General features: G+C 48.1%; 1 protein-coding gene across 6 annotated transcripts in view; it reads left to right on the plus strand.

Moving 5' to 3' along the window:
• TENM4 (teneurin transmembrane protein 4) overlaps nucleotides 1-16,416 on the plus strand; it is a 1,727,786-nt gene that overhangs the window by 1,354,895 nt on the left and 356,475 nt on the right. For 5 of the 6 annotated variants that reach the window (XM_063951320.1, XM_063951326.1, XM_063951322.1 and 2 more), the window contains one exon: nucleotides 9,634-9,846. The exons of the other annotated variant lie outside the window; for it this stretch is intronic. In XM_063951320.1, the coding sequence (XP_063807390.1) occupies nucleotides 9,634-9,846 (213 nt within the window). The remainder of the gene's footprint in view (nucleotides 1-9,633; nucleotides 9,847-16,416) is intronic. 6 annotated transcript variants of the gene reach the window in all.

Genomic DNA, 16,416 nt, shown 5'->3' on the forward strand with positions numbered 1-16,416 from the left:
CGGAAAAAATACAACACACCCAAATGTAAATCTCTCTGCACATGTTACATCTGCCCCACCTACAGTGCAGCATGGTTTTGCCCAGTTGTGTGCTTTTTTTGCTTTGCTAACAAACCTGAATCATGCCCATAGAGTGTAAGCTCCACTGGGGCAGGGACCGATGTGAATGGCCAAATACTCTCTGTAAAAGCGCTGCGGAATATGTGTGTGCTTTATAAATAAGTGGTCATAAATAAATACTATGTAATAATAAGATTTTACTTACCGATAAATCTATTTCTCGTAGTCCGTAGTGGATGCTGGGGACTCCGTCAGGACCATGGGGATTAGCGGCTCCGCAGGAGACAGGGCACAAAAATAAAGCTTTAGGATCAGGTGGTGTGCACTGGTTCCTCCCCCTATGACCCTCCTCCAAGCCTCAGTTAGGATACTGTGCCCGCACGAGCGTACACAATAAGGAAGGATTTTGAATCCCGGGTAAGACTCATACCAGCCACACCAATCACACCGTACAACTTGTGATCTGAACCCAGTTAACAGTATGACAACGTAGGAGCCTCTGAACAGACGGCTCACAACAAGAACAACCCGATTTTTTTGTAACAATAACTATGTACAAGTATTGCAGACAATCCGCACTTGGGATGGGCGCCCAGCATCCACTACGGACTACGAGAAATAGATTTATCGGTAAGTAAAATCTTATTTTCTCTAACGTCCTAGTGGATGCTGGGGACTCCGTCAGGACCATGGGGATTATACCAAAGCTCCCAAACGGGCGGGAGAGTGCGGATGACTCTGCAGCACCGAATGAGAGAACTCCAGGTCCTCTTTAGCCAGGGTATCAAATTTGTAGAATTTTACAAACGTGTTCTCCCCCGACCACGTAGCTGCTCGGCAGAGTTGTAATGCCGAGACCCCTCGGGCAGCCGCCCAGGATGAGCCCACCTTCCTTGTGGAATGGGCCTTGACAGATTTAGGCTGTGGCAGGCCTGCCACAGAATGTGCAAGTTGAATTGTGCTACAAATCCAACGAGCAATCGTCTGCTTAGAAGCAGGAGCACCCAGCTTGTTGGGTGCATACAGTATAAACAGCGAGTCAGATTTTCTGACTCCAGCCGTCCTTGAAATATATATTTTCAATGCCCTGACAACGTCCAGCCACCTGGAATCCTCCAAATCGCTAGTAGCCGCAGGCACCACAATAGGCTGGTTCAGGTGAAACGCTGACACCACCTTAGGCAGAAAATGAGGACGCGTCCGCAGTTCTGCCCTGTCCGAATGGAAAATCAGATATGGGCTTTTATACGATAAAGCCGCCTATTCTGACACTCTCCTGGCTGAAGCCAGGGCCAGTAGCATGGTTACTTTCCATGTAAGATATTTCAAATCCGCCGATTTGAGTGGCTCAAACCAATGGGATTTGAGAAAATCCAAAACTACATTAAGGTCCCACGGAGCCACTGGGGGCACAACCGGGGGCTGTATATGTAGTACTCCTTTTACAAAAGTCTGGACTTCAGGAACTGAAGCCAATTCTTTCTGGAAGAAAATCGACAGGGCCAAAATTTGAACCTTAATGGACCCCAACTTGAGGCCCATAGACAATCCTGTTTGCAGGAAATGTAGGAATCGACCCAATTGAAATTCCTCCGTGGGGGCCTTCCTGGCCTCACACCACGCAACATATTTTCTCCAAATGCGGTGATAATGTTGTGCAGTCACCTCCTTCCTGGCTTTTACCAGTGTAGGAATGACCTCTTCTGGAATGCCTTTTTCCCTTAGAATTCGGCGTTCAACCGCCACGCCGTCAAACGCAGCCGCGGTAAGTCTTGGAATAGACACGGTCCCTGCTGAATCAGGTCCCGTCTTAGAGGTAGAGGCCACGGATTTTCCGTGAGCATCTCCTGAAGTTCCGGGTACCAAGTTCTTCTTGGCCAATCCGGAGCCACGAGTATCGTTCTTACTCCCCTTTGCCGTATAATTCTCAGTACTTTGGGTATGAGAGGCAGAGGAGGAAACACATACACTGACTGGAACACCCACGGTGTTACCAGAGCGTCCACAGCTATTGCCTGAGGGTCTCTTGACCTGGCGCAATACCTGTCCAGTTTTTTGTTGAGGCGAGACGCCATCATATCCACCTTTGGTTTTTCCCAACGGTTCACAATCATGTGGAAGACTTCTGGATGAAGTCCCCACTCTCCCGGGTGTAGATCGTGTCTGCTGAGGAAGTCTGCTTCCCAGTTGTCCACTCCCGGAATGAACACTGCTGACAGTGCTATCACATGATCTTCCGCCCAGCGAAGAATCCTTGCAGCTTCTGCCATTGCTCTCCTGCTTCTTGTGCCGCCCTGTCTGTTTACGTGGGCGACTGCCGTGATGTTGTCCGACTGGATCAACACCGGCTGACCCTGAAGCAGGGGTTTTGCCAGGCTTAGAGCATTGTAAATCGCTCTTAGCTCCAGTATATTTATGTGAAGAGACATCTCCAGGCTTGACCATACTCCCTGGAAGTTTCTTCCCTGTGTGACCGCTCCCCAGCCTCTCAGACTGGCATCCGTGGTCACCAGGACCCAGTCCTGTATGCCGAATCTGAGGCCTTCTAACAGATGAGCACTCTGCAACCACCACAGAAGAGACACCCTTGTCCGTGGCGATAAGGTTATCCGCTGATGCATCTGCAGATGCGATCCGGACCATTTGTCCAGCAGATCCCACTGAAAAGTTCGTGCGTGGAATCTGCCGAATGGGATTGCTTCGTAAGAAGCCACCATCTTTCCCAGGACTCTTGTGCATTGATGCACAGACACTTTTCCTGGTTTTAGGAGGTTCCTGACAAGTTCGGATAACTCCTTGGCTTTCTCCTCCGGAAGAAACACCTTTTTCTGAACCGTGTCCAGAATCATTCCCAGGAACAGCAGACGTGTTGTCGGGGTCAACTGAGATTTTGGAAAATTCAGAATCCACCCGTGTTGTTGCAGCACTACTTGGGTTAGTGCTACTCCGTCCTCCAGCTGTTCTCTGGACCTTGCCCTTATCAGGAGATCGTCCAAGTAAGGGATAATTAATACGCCTCTTCTTCGCAGAAGAATCATCATTTCGGCCATTACCTTGGTAAAGACCCGAGGTGCCGTGGACAATCCAAACGGCAGCGTCTGAAACTGATAATGACAGTTTTGCACCACGAACCTGAGGTACCCTTGATGTGAAGGGCAAATTGGGACATGCAGGTAAGCATCTTTTATGTCCAGGGACACCATAAAGTCCCCTTCTTCCAGATTCGCTATCACTGCTCTGAGTGATTCCATCTTGAACTTGAATTTTTGTATGTACAGGTTCAAAGATTTCAGATTTAGAATAGGTCTTACCGAGCCGTCCGGCTTCGGTACCACAAATAGCGTGGAGTAATACCCCTTTTCCTGTTGTAGGAGGGGTACCTTGACTATCACCTGCTGAGAAAACAGCTTGTGAATGGCTTCCAATACCGTCGCCCTGTCTGAGGGAGACGTTGGCAAAACAGACTTTAGGAACCGGCGAGGGGGAGACTTCTCGAATTCCAACCTGTAACCCTGAGATACTACCTGCAGGATCCAGGGGTCCACCTGTGAGCAAGCCCACTGCGCGCTGAAATTCTTGAGTCGACCCCCCACCGTTCCTGAGTCCGCTTGTAAAGCCCCAGCGTCATGCTGAGGGCTTTGCAGAACCCGCGGAGGGCTTCTGTTCCTGGGAAGGAGCTGCTTGCTGCCCTCTCTTACCCTTTCCTCTGCCTCGGGGCAGATATGACTGTCCTTTTGCCCGCTTCTTATAGGACCGAAAGGACTGCGGCTGAAAAGACGGTGTCTTTTTCTGTTGGGAGGGGGTCTGAGGTAAAAAGGTGGATTTCCCGGCAGTTGCCGTGGCCACCAAATCCGATAGACCGACGCCAAATAATTCCTCCCCTTTATACGGCAATACTTCCATATGCCGTTTGGAATCCGCATCACCTGACCACTGTCGTGTCCATAAACTTCTTCTGGCAGATATGGACATCGCACTTACTCTCGATGCCAGAGTGCAAATATCCCTCTGAGCATCTCGCATATAAAGAAAAGCATCCTTTAATTGCTCTCAAGTCTGTAAAATACTGTCCCTATCCAGGGTATCAATATTTTCAGTCAGGGAATCCGACCAGACCACCCCAGCACTGCACATCCAGGCTGAGGCGATGGCTGGTCGCAGTATAACACCAGTATGTGTGTATATACTTTTTAGGGTAGTTTCCAGCCTCCTATCAGCTGGATCCTTGAGGGCGGCCGTATCAGGAGATGGTAACGCCACTTGTTTTGATAAGCGTGTGAGCGCCTTATCCACCTTAGGGGGTGTTTCCCAGCGCGCCCTAACCTCTGGCGGGAAAGGGTATAATGCCAATAACTTTTTTGAAATTAGCACTTTTCTATCTGGGTTAACCCACGCTTCATCATTCAATTCCTCTGATTCTGGAAAAACTACAGGTAGTTTTTTCACCCCCCACATAATACCCCTTTTTGTGGTACTTGTAGTATCAGAGATATGCAAAGCCTCCTTCATTGCCGTGATCATATAACGTGTGGCCCTACTGGAAAATACGTTTGTTTCTTCACCGTCGACACTAGATTCAGTGTCCGTGTCTGGGTCTGTGTCGACCGACTGAGGTAAAGGGCGTTTTACAGCTCCTGACGGTGTCTGAGACGCCTGGGCAGGTACTAACTGGTTTTCCGGCCGTCTCATGTCGTCAACTGATTTTTGTAATGTGCTGACATTTATCACGTAATTCCATAAACAAAGCCATCCATTCCGGTGTCGACTCCCTGGGGGGTGACATCACCATTACCGGCAATTGCTCTGCCTCCACACCAACATCGTCCTCATACATGTCGACACACACGTACCGACACACAGCAGACACACAGGGAATGCTCTATTGAAGACAGGACCCCACTAGCCCTTTGGGGAGACAGAGGGAGAGTTTGCCAGCACACACCCAAGCGCTATAATATATATGGGAACAACCCTATATAAGTGTTGTATCCTTATAGCAGCTTAAATATAGTAATATCGCCAAAAAAAGTCCCCCCCCCTCTGTTTTACCCTGTTTCTGTAGTGCAGTGCAGGGGAGAGTCCTGGGAGCCTTCCTCACAGCGGAGCTGAGCAGGAAAATGGCGCTGTGTGCTGAGGAGAATAAGCCCCGCCCCCTATTTCGGTGGGCTCTTCTCCGGAGTTTGTGAGATCTGGCAGGGGTTAAATACATCCATATAGCCTCAAGGGCTATATGTGATGTATTTTTTAGCCATAAAAAGGTATTATACATTGCTGCCCAGGGCGCCCCCCCAGCGCCCTGCACCCTCCGTGACCGCTGTGTGAAGTGTGCTGACAACAATGGCGCACAGCTGCAGTGCTGTGCGCTACCTCAGGAAGACTGAAAAGTCTTCTGCCGCCTGCTTCTGGACCTCTTCCATCTTCGGCATCTGCAAGGGGGGTCGGCGGCGCGGCTCCGGGACCGGACTCCATGGCTGGGCCTGTGTTCGATCCCTCTGGAGCTAATGGTGTCCAGTAGCCTAAGAAGCCAATCCATCCTGCACGCAGGTGAGTTGACTTCTCTCCCCTAAGTCCCTCGATGCAGTGAGCCTGTTGCCAGCAGGACTCACTGAAAATAAAAAACCTAAAAACTTTTTCTAAGCAGCTCTTTAGGAGAGCCACCTAGATTGCACCCTGCTCGGACGGGCACAAAAACCTAACTGAGGCTTGGAGGAGGGTCATAGGGGGAGGAGCCAGTGCACACCACCTGATCCTAAAGCTTTATTTTTGTGCCCTGTCTCCTGCGGAGCCGCTAATCCCCATGGTCCTGACGGAGTCCCCAGCATCCACTAGGACGTTAGAGAAAAATCGTACAAGGATATAGCAACCAATCAGATACTCCCTGTCTACACTAGACTGCTGGAAGCTGACGTCTGATTGAGAACACAGCACATACCTGCTCTTTGCAACACGTTATTAAATAATGTATGGCTGAAAATGCCAATACGTACTACATAGACAGGGAAATAATGCGGACATGTTCACATATTGAAAAAAACAAAAACAAACCCCAACAGCCAGGGATTGAGATGTTTACGAGCCCGTGCGCCTTATAAGTGGTGAGATTTTAACAGAGCAATTTGCAATCACTTTTCCATGTGAGCCTCCATTGTTCACGGCAGGCTGGTGGCAGCAGCAGCGCCTCGTTTTCGGCCGCCCGTCACTTATAGACTCAGCAGTTTAAAGGTCTGAAATTCCAGCTGTGCACTATTCAGGGACTTGGCTTAGAAAGGACCTGATTTCCCTAACTCGCCGTGTCAACAATTAACCAAAACCTTTAAAAAAAAAAAAAGTAGACGGAATGATCTTGAAAGAAGAGAGTGAGTACAGTATTCATCTTAATTGATACATGAAAATGGGCTGCCCGGTCGCCGCTATGCAAATCACTCTATGTGGGGGGGGGGGGGGGGGGAACAGGCCATTGAAACGGCACAGTATGGCGCGTCTCAGGATTGTTTCAGGTTTAAAGCCGGAGATTTTCAAGGGCCTCAATTTCGTGGCTGGATCCTTACTCCTACTGGGAAGTGGTCGGATCACGTGCTCTCAAACGCCCGTCTTCATTAAGCATTGGTCTAGCAATTCAGTGAACGCCAAATGATTCCACCGTTCATTAGTAGAGACCTCGTCCTGTTAGAAGCCCTATGTGCAAAATTACCCTGTTACATTATGTGTTTTTTTTGTTTTTGATTTTTTATGTTCTTTTAAATGTGATTTGTATTCCCATTTCCCCTGTGTGTTATGTATTTCCAGTGCAATGTCTATCATGTGTAAGGTAATACAATGGTTTCGATTTGCATGATCCTGGCCTCAGCCTGCCCCCTTTTTGCAACGTTCTAGAAAGTTATAATAAATGTAACAAAAATTACTTATTAGTAATGAATGCGGCAGATTTGATTAAATCTCTAAAAAGCGCAAAACAGAAAAATAAGATCTGAGGGATTCCATAAGTAACCAAACTCATTACCCAAAGTGGATAGTCATTAGGTGGACCACTATTGGTTGACATAGTCATTAGGTCGACACGGTGCACTAATTGGGGTTCCCCGTCACTTTACGAAGAAAACGACACCAAAAAAAGTTTTAAAAAAACCCTCACGTAGACCTTTTTCCATGTCATCCTTGTTTATGTCGACCTAACGACTGTGTTGACCTATTTCAGGTGTCGACCAATAGTGGTCGACCATGTGACTGTCGACCTAAGTGTGGTCCACCTAATGACCCGTACCCACCCAAGTGTGGGTGATGTTTCGGGTATCTAATACTCCTTTCACACTAGCACAAAAATCCTGGGTTTCTACATGTGACCACGCATCTACCCGGGATTTCTGCGTGCGTGCGCCATACCAGGGTTGCGGCTGAGACCTGGGAATTGGCCGCCATGCTGGTCCCGGCAAATTCCCAGGCATGTAGTCTGAAAGGGGTATAAATAAACTACAAAAAATTAAAATTAAAGAACAGTGGGGCAGATGTAATAACCTGGAGAAGGGATAAAGAAGTGATAAGAGCAAGGTGATAGCGCACCAGCCAATCATTACGGATTTGAAAAATGACAGTTAGGAGCTGATTGGCAGGCGAGTTATCACCTTCCACTTATCACTGCTTTATCCCTCATCCAGGTTAATACATCTGCCCCAGTGTTAGTAAGGAGCCCCAAAATACTTAACCCCATTTGCTCCAAAGAATGGGAGCGTATTTGAAGCGATTCCGTGTTTCAGCTACGTTCAGATTACGCCTCCATTTACCAGATCTGCAGGGAAATTATTTTTCCGGTGAAACCGCCGGGTGCAGACATCACTTCCCAGACGCAAAAAAATTTTACCAAGCAAATGGATGATCGGGCGCTTTCAGGTGTTGTGTCTCTAATGCTGCTGCTATGACAACTTGGGGGTAGTCACACCCCAACTATACATCAAAGAAAACCAAGGAAATATATAGCAGCGCTTCCCAGACGTTGGGGTAAATTTACTAAGGTGGGATTTTTTTTTTTTTTTTTTTTAGAACTGGTAATGTTGCCCATAGCCAATCTTCTAGAAGCAGCTAGATAAATGTTAAATAGAATCTGATTGGTTGCTATGAGCAACATCAGCTGTTCTAAAAAAAACTCCCATCTTAGTAAATTTACCCCGTAATATTTATTAAATTGTAAAAAAAAAAAATTGGATACTTAATAATAATAATAATAATAATTAATAATAATAAAAGTCTAAGAACCTTTAAGAAGGCTTACATTTAAATGGCACAAGGTTCTCCCCAGGGCAGTGTTAGCTGGATGCAGCAGTATGTGAGTGGCAGCAGGGACGGGGCAGGAGGCAGCAGGGATGGGGCATGTGAGCAGAAGGCAGCAGGGGTGGGGCAGGTGAGCAGGAGGCAGCAGGGATGGGGCAGGTGGGCAGGAAGCAGCAGGGATGGGGCAGGTGACAGCAGGGATGGGGCAGGAGGCAGCAGGGATGGGGCAGGTGGGCAGGAGTCAGCAGGGATGGGGCAGGTGACAGCAGGGATGGGGCAGGAGGCAGCAGGGATGGGGCAGGTGAGCAGGAGGCAGCAGGGATGGGGCAGGTGAGCAGGCGGCAGCAGGTGAGCAGGAGGCAGCAGGGATGGGGCAGGTGAGCAGGCAGCAGGGATGGGGCAGGTGGGCAGTAGGCAGCAGGGATGGGGCAGGTGAGCAGGAGGCAGCAGGGATAGGGCAGGAGGCAGCAGGGATGGGGCAGGTGAGCAGGAGGCAGCAGGGATCGGGCAGGAGGCAGCACAGGGATGGGGCAGGTGAGCAGGAGGCAGCAGGGATGGTGCAGGTGAGCAGGAGGCAGCAGGGATGGGGCAGGTGAGCAGGAGGCAGCAGGGATGGGGCAGGTGACAGCAGGGATGGGGCAGGTGAGCAGGAGGCAGCAGGGACGGGGCAGGTGGGCAGGTGAGCAGGAGGCAGCAGGGATGGTGCAGGTGAGCAGGAGGCAGCAGGGATGGGGCAGGTGAGCAGGAGGCAGCAGGGATGGTGCAGGTGAGCAGGAGGCAGCAGGGATGGGGCAGGTGAGCAGGAGGCAGCAGGGATGGGGCAGGTGAGCAGGAGGCAGCAGGGACGGGGCAGGTGAGCAGGAGGCAGCAGGGATCGGGCAGGAGGCAGCACAGGGATGGGGCAGGTGAGCAGGAGGCAGCAGGGATGGTGCAGGTGAGCAGGAGGCAGCAGGGATGGGGCAGGTGAGCAGGAGGCAGCAGGGATGGGGCAGGTGAGCAGGAGGCAGCAGGGATGGGGCAGGTGAGCAGGAGGCAGCAGGGACGGGGCAGGTGAGCAGGAGGCAGCAGGGACGGGGCAGGTGAGCAGGAGGCAGCAGGGACGGGGCAGGTGAGCAGGCGGCAGCTGGGATGGGGCAGGAGGCAGCAGGGATGGGACAGGAGGCAGCAGGGATGGATGGGGCAGGTGAGCAGGAGGCAGCAGGGATGGGGCAGGGGGCAGCTGAGCAGGAGGCAGCAGGGATGGGGCAGGTGAGCAGGCTGGGGGCTCCTCCATGTGTACTGATCTGTCTGTGTGTTTGTGTGTATTCACAGGTCCTCCCTTGCATTGTTCATCTGCTTCATCAACCCCTATTGAACAAACCCCCTCCCCTCCCCCCACCCCAGGAGCCAATGGCTGCCAGAGGAGGCTGATAGGCAGCAGTGTGGTGGGCCAGACAGCCCAGCACTCCGAGGCTGGGGGGGATTTTCTCCACAATTCTCTCTTAGTTAAAAGTGATTCTGCAAACCTGGGAGTCTCTGCTAATGGTGAGTGCTGTCATCTTCTGTGCTCTGCGGCTGCTGAGGGCGACATGCGACTTCCAGCTCCTCTGTGCTGCATGTCTGTGCATGCTGCATGTCCGTGTGTGAGAGTGTCAGTGGTACTCTGTGTGTGTCTGTGTGTGAGAGTGTGTCAGTGGTACTCTGTGTGTGTGAGAGTGTGTCTGTGCTGTGCATCCTTATTAACCCCACAACTCCCTTCAACTGCATTGTATATCACATGTGTGCCTGCTGCTTCTATATACAGTCTGCTTCCAGCTCTCATATTATTACACTGTTGCATTGTATATCACATGTGCATGTTACTTTTACAGTCTGTCTGTACATACAGCCCTTATATATTACACTTCTGTATTGTATATTACGCGTGTGCCTGCTGCTTATATATATACAGTCTGTACTTCCAGCTTTCATATTATTACACTGCTGCATTGTATATCACATGTGCATGTTACTTTTACATATCATGTGTGCCTGCTGCTTTCTATAGTGTGTACTTACTGCTCCCCTATATATCGCTGCTACATTGTATATCACACGTGTGCCTGCTGCTTATATATACAGTCTGTACTTCCAGCTCTCATATTACACTGCTGCATTGTATATCACATGTGCATGTTACTTTTACAGTCTGTACATACAGCCCTTATATATTACACTTCTGTATTGTATATCACACATGTGCCTGCTGCTTATATAGTGTGCGGTCGAGATCCCGACTGCCAGCAACCTAACTGCATCCCGTTTGTACATCCATCTCTTATATGTTAAACTTCTGTGTTGTATATCACACGTGTGCATGCTGCTTATATACTGTAGTGTGTACATACTGCTCCCCTATATTACACTTCTGCATTGTGCATCATGTGTGCCTGCTGTTTATATAGTGTGTACATACTGCTCCCCTATGTATCGCTGCTGCATTGTGCATCATGTGTGCCTGCTGTTTATATAGTGTGTACATACTGCTCCCCTATATATCGCTGCTGCATTGTATATCACACATGTGCATGCTGCTTATATAGTGTGTACATACTGCTCCCCTATATTACACTTCTGCATTGTGCATCATGTGTGCCTGCTGTTTATATAGTGTGTACATACTGCTCCCCTATATTACACTTCTGCATTGTGCATCATGTGTGCCTGCTGTTTATATAGTGTGTACATACTGCTCCCCTATATATCGCTGCTGCATTGTATATCACACATGTGCATGCTGCTTATATAGTGTGTACATACTGCTCCCCTATATTACACTTCTGCATTGTGCATCATGTGTGCCTGCTGTTTATATAGTGTGTACATACTGCTCCCCTATATTACACTTCTGCATTGTGCATCATGTGTGCCTGCTGTTTATATAGTGTGTACATACTGCTCCCCTATATATCGCTGCTGCATTGTATATCACACATGTGCATGCTGCTTATATAGTGTGTACATACTGCTCCCCTATATTACACTTCTGCATTGTGCATCATGTGTGCCTGCTGCTTTCTATAGTGTGTACTTACTGCTCCCCTATATATCACTGCTGCTTTGTATATCACACGTGTGCCTGCTGCTTATATACACAGTCTGTACTTCCAGCTCTCATATTACACTGCTGCATTGTATATCATATGTGCATGTTACTTTTATAGTCTGTACATACAGCCCTTATATATTACACTTCTGCATTGTATATCACATTTGTGCCTGCTGCTTATATATTGTGTACATACTGCTCCCCTATATATTGCTGCGGCATTGTATATCACACGTGTGTATGCTGCTTATATATTGTGTACTTACTGCTCCCCTATATATCGCTGCTACATTGTATATCACACGTGTGCATGCTGCTTATATATTGTGTACTTACTGCTCCCCTACATATCGCTGCTACATTGTATATCACACGTGTGCATGCTGTTTATATGCAGTGTGTGCAGAATTAACCCCTAACTGCCTGGCTGCTTTAGGAAGTTACTTTTATAATGAAGTGTCCACATTGTGTATATCTGTAACTTTGTGCATGACCTATGACCCCCGTATTGTGCTGGCTGGAGGATGGATAATACTGTGTAATGTGTGGTGCTTCCTGTGCACACTCTATGCTGAGTATTGTGGATTTGTGTAGTATGTGTGGGTACCACACACTTTGGCTGATTTCTTTCCCAACACTGAGATGTCTACGTAGAAAGTTTTCCCTGTCTCTCTCGGAGACGTTGTGTAACCTGCTCTGCGGGGTTGCAGAGCAGAAAATGTCACCTCCATCTCCGCTTTATTTTCCTGCCTTCTAACTCCGGCACATTCTCCCATTAGCCCCACGCTGAACAGAAAGTAATTGGCGTTTTGTCTGTCTGTGTAAATGTTAGCGCTGTTTAATATGATGAACTTATTAACATTGCAGCTTGTGATGGTATTTCTGCCGGATGAGGTGTTTACAGAGTCCGAGGTCAGCCCACTGCGCCTCTCTACTTAAATGAAGTCTCTGTAATTGAAAGGTGTTTTCTTTCTGATTATTTTTCTTCCTTACGTTCTCTCTGTGGAGAATTTTGCAGATTTTTCTCTTTGTAAGTGAAATATTTAACCCCCCATCTTGATACCCCACCTCCGATACCCCTCAGGCCGGTGAATCCGTCTGGGACAGGGTCTGAGGGGCTTGGCGGGTGTTGTGTGGTAAATGCCATTTAATGGGTTGCTGCGAGATCATGTTTATTTCTATTTTTCCAAACTTTTATGCCCTGAAGCCGCGAATCCCCGCTCTATTCAGCTGTCATGAGCCCAGCTCCCTGACACAGCCGGTGTCACCTGAAGACTTGGAAATGGGGGCAGCTTTTAAGCATTGTGCAGCTTTTCAGGGCTGCTGGGATGAATAGATGTGCATTGAAGCCATTCACTAAACCCATTCAGCAGTTTCTATGGTATGCAACCTTTTAACCCCTTCCACCTCCCTGGAGGTGCTGGCAGATAGCCGCCAAGGCAGGAGGGGTGCCTGTGATGGGATACAGTGCGGTATTCCCAGGTTATCTGTCTGCAGAGCCCTCTGTTTATTCAGGATATCACAGATAAGCCGCCTGTTCCTGTGTCAATAGGGCTAAATGGGCCGCACTAGCTGCACTTTGCCCAGTTTATGGACTGTGGGTCTCTGGGAAGTGCTGCACATGTTCTCACACACTTGCTGCTTTATGGCCATTTGTTGGTGCTCTGGTGACAAGCTGTTCTATTAAGTGGCAGGGTAGTTGATTGTGAAAAGAATGTCATCTAGGGGGGTGTGGGGGGTGTAGGGTTGTGCTAAAGCTCTGTTTATTTCCCAGTTATTGCCCATAAAATACCAGCCAAGTCCTTCATTAAGGGAAGTGGGTGTGTTTGTAAAATAATGTGTGTACCGTATGATCGTGGTATAAACTGTGGGCTTACAACATGATCACAAAAATACATTGTACCAATTGTACAGGGGATGGGTAGCAGTTTATATACCCACGGTCGTAATCACGACAGCCAGTGACCGACGGTCAAAAATACAGACACAGTGAAAATACCGCCATTCATTATACCGACATGTTCAAAATGCCGACATAGTCAGAATACCCACATTTGAAATGCCGACATGCGGGTTTTTTTTTAACTGAATTTTTTCCTCAAAACAGACTTGTTCCTACTTTACCATCCCAGTGGACCTGGAGGGGGAATATATTAGTGTGCCCGAAGCATGGTGAGCGGACGCGGTACACTTACACGGTGTCCATGTCGACTGATGTCGACAATGGGAACCCCCCCCCCGAAAAAGTAATGTCGGTATTTTGAAATGTCAGCATTTCAAATGTCTGTATTCTGGCTATGTCGGCATTTTGAACATTGTCGGCATATTTGTCGGTATTTTGACCGTGTCGGTATTTTAAATGGCTGTCGGGATTAAGACCGTCGGTAAATCATACTGAACCCCAGGGGATGTGTATCTATAAAGCTGTGTATCTAAAACAGGTTCAGGGAATGGATAGCGCAACAGCTGCCCTGGCACTACAAGCCTCAGCATGCTCTCCCAGCCTGAACAAGCTGCAACAAGAAAGTAGGTTTTCTGGAGGCTGGCAGTGCATGCCAGGTCTTAAGGTGTGTACACATAGTGAGATTCTGTCTGTTTTGTTTCTTCTGATAATAGAAGATTAGATCTTGGGGTGCAGAGAGAGCGCACATGTAACCCCACTGACGGCACTTGCAATGAACACCCTGCTTTTATATACAGACCATCTGCCCAGTACAGACGCTCAGCTCACCCATTTCCCACACTGCGTTTGCCATCGCCTTTCCCTGGGCAGAATAAAAGATTCAATGCTCTTTATGTAATGATGTTTCCCATAGCGATGCGTTCTGGAAGGAGACATGCAAATGACCGCAGCATTCAGCTATTTGCATCTTAAAGTTCCGGTCTATATCCGCACCACTGTCTGTAATGACGCTAGAGAAAGCAGAAGGTCAGAGCTATTATTTTACCCAGTGTGTAGCGGTGTTACCCCATTAATAAGATGTATGTGTTCCTGCCTCTGTGGGTTACTGCTCCCTCCCATAACGTGACCCTGTCATTACTGCATATTGTCAGCACCGTTTTCTAAACTCTTGCACAGACCAATGGCCTCATTCTGCATTTAGCTATCAAATGCTGCATGTTTTGTCAGAATTCTGCCCCATTTATCAAAGAGCTGTTGCTAGGACCGCGTCCGATAAGACGCGATACCTGTTGCTATCGCTTTGTGGCAATTTCAGACACTGCACATACGTAGTCATAAGTTCATGCATGCATGGGGCCGTTTTACAAATATGGCCGATGGAGGCTGCTGGAGAAGGATCTGCTGGAGAGGGATCGGAAGATCCTCTCTCCTACTTTAATTCCTAGATGGGATCACAGTTAAGAAATATAGGGACTGTATTCTGCCATGTTAGTTGACCTTTTGTAGGTAATCCTGTATCTTTAATTTCTCCTGCGTTTGGCTCTTGTTAATTAGCCGCGATAGCTTCATCTTTCATAACCGTCTGTTTCCGCATGATTTTAAAGTAAAAGGGGCTTGATATATATGGGGCAGATGTATTAACCTGGAGAAGAGATAAAGCAGTGATAAGTGCAAGGTAATAACGCAACAGCCAATCAGCTCCTAACTGTCACTTTATATACTGGAATTGATTGGCTGGTGCGTTATCACCTTGCACTTATCACTGCTTTACCACTTCTCCAGGGTTAATACATCTGGCCCTGAATGATAAATATAGTTCTGTGCTTCTAATAACGCTCTGATGTCAATAACGGACTGCATTCAGCAATTGTTTGCACATTGGGGGTTATTCCGAGTTGTTCGCTCGTTGCCGATTTTCGCTCTGCTGCGATTTGTTGCAAATTGCGCAAGCGCAAGGCACGCAGGGCGCATGCGCTTAGTCATTTAACACAAAACGTAGCGGTTTTGCTGTGGATCCTTCGGCACTTTTCAGTCGCACTGCTGTTCGGTAAATGATTGACAAGAAAGGGGCGTTTCTGGGTGGCAACTCAGCGTTTTCTCGGCGTTTGCAAAGAAACGCAGGCGTGTCAGGGAAATACGCGGGAGTGTCTGGAGAAACGGGGGAGTGGCTGGCCGAACGCAGGGCGTGTTTGTGACGTCAAACCAGGAACTAAACGGACTGAGCTGATCGCAATCTGTGAGTAGGTCCGGAGCTCAGAAACTGCAAAGAATTATTTAGTAGCAGTTCTGCTAATCTTTCGTTCGCTATTCTGCTAAGCTAAGATACACTCCCAGAGGGCGGCGGCCTAGCGTGTGCAATGCTGCTAAAAGCAGCTAGCGAGCGAACAACTCGGAATGAGGGCCGTTGTCATGTACTTACCTTTTGTATTGCTCCTTTGCTGGAGAAATCTAGTGTCATTTTATGGGGTCATCACATGCACTTTAATCGTAAGTGATGGAAATCGATGTCAGTAAGCTGATATACTGTAAAGGTCAGCCAGATTTAAATACCCCAAACTCTATATCTTACTGATGAGTTAAAAGGTTATACTGTAGTGTGGTGGTCTTGCTTCAGCATTGTATTATTGATGGCCAAGGAAGCTAGTAAAACCATAGGCCCTTAATACGTGGGGTTATTTACACTCCCTGCATAGTGCTTGTGGTTTCAGACACTTTGCGTCCCCCCCAGGGGGCTTCATTTGTGTTAAAAATCTGCAGGTTGGTAATAAAATCTGTCCCGCTCAGAGACAGGCTGTCTGGGGTCTCCCTCGTTGGATGGTTTCAGTAGCCCAATAATATAAAGTGCGGGTAATATATAACCTCAGTGAGAAGTCACTGTCGGTTTCGCTCACATCTGACCTTTGAGAGTGAGTGACTGCCGGGAGAATTAGCATAATCCAGGGATTTATCCAGCAAAGACACTACTCTGATTTACACCTAAATCTCTTCCACGCTCTTTAAATGGATTATCTGGTCTCCCCCCCCTTGGGACAGCTCCAAAAGGGATCTGATATTCATGATGTATTTAAAATAGAAGCTCTCCAGCTGCACGGGTCTACCAGAGCGGCTTGCATGCTGATACTTG

Source organism: Pseudophryne corroboree, chromosome 2 (genome assembly GCF_028390025.1).
Source record: "Pseudophryne corroboree isolate aPseCor3 chromosome 2, aPseCor3.hap2, whole genome shotgun sequence".
In the NCBI taxonomy this organism is placed as follows: domain Eukaryota; kingdom Metazoa; phylum Chordata; class Amphibia; order Anura; family Myobatrachidae; genus Pseudophryne; species Pseudophryne corroboree.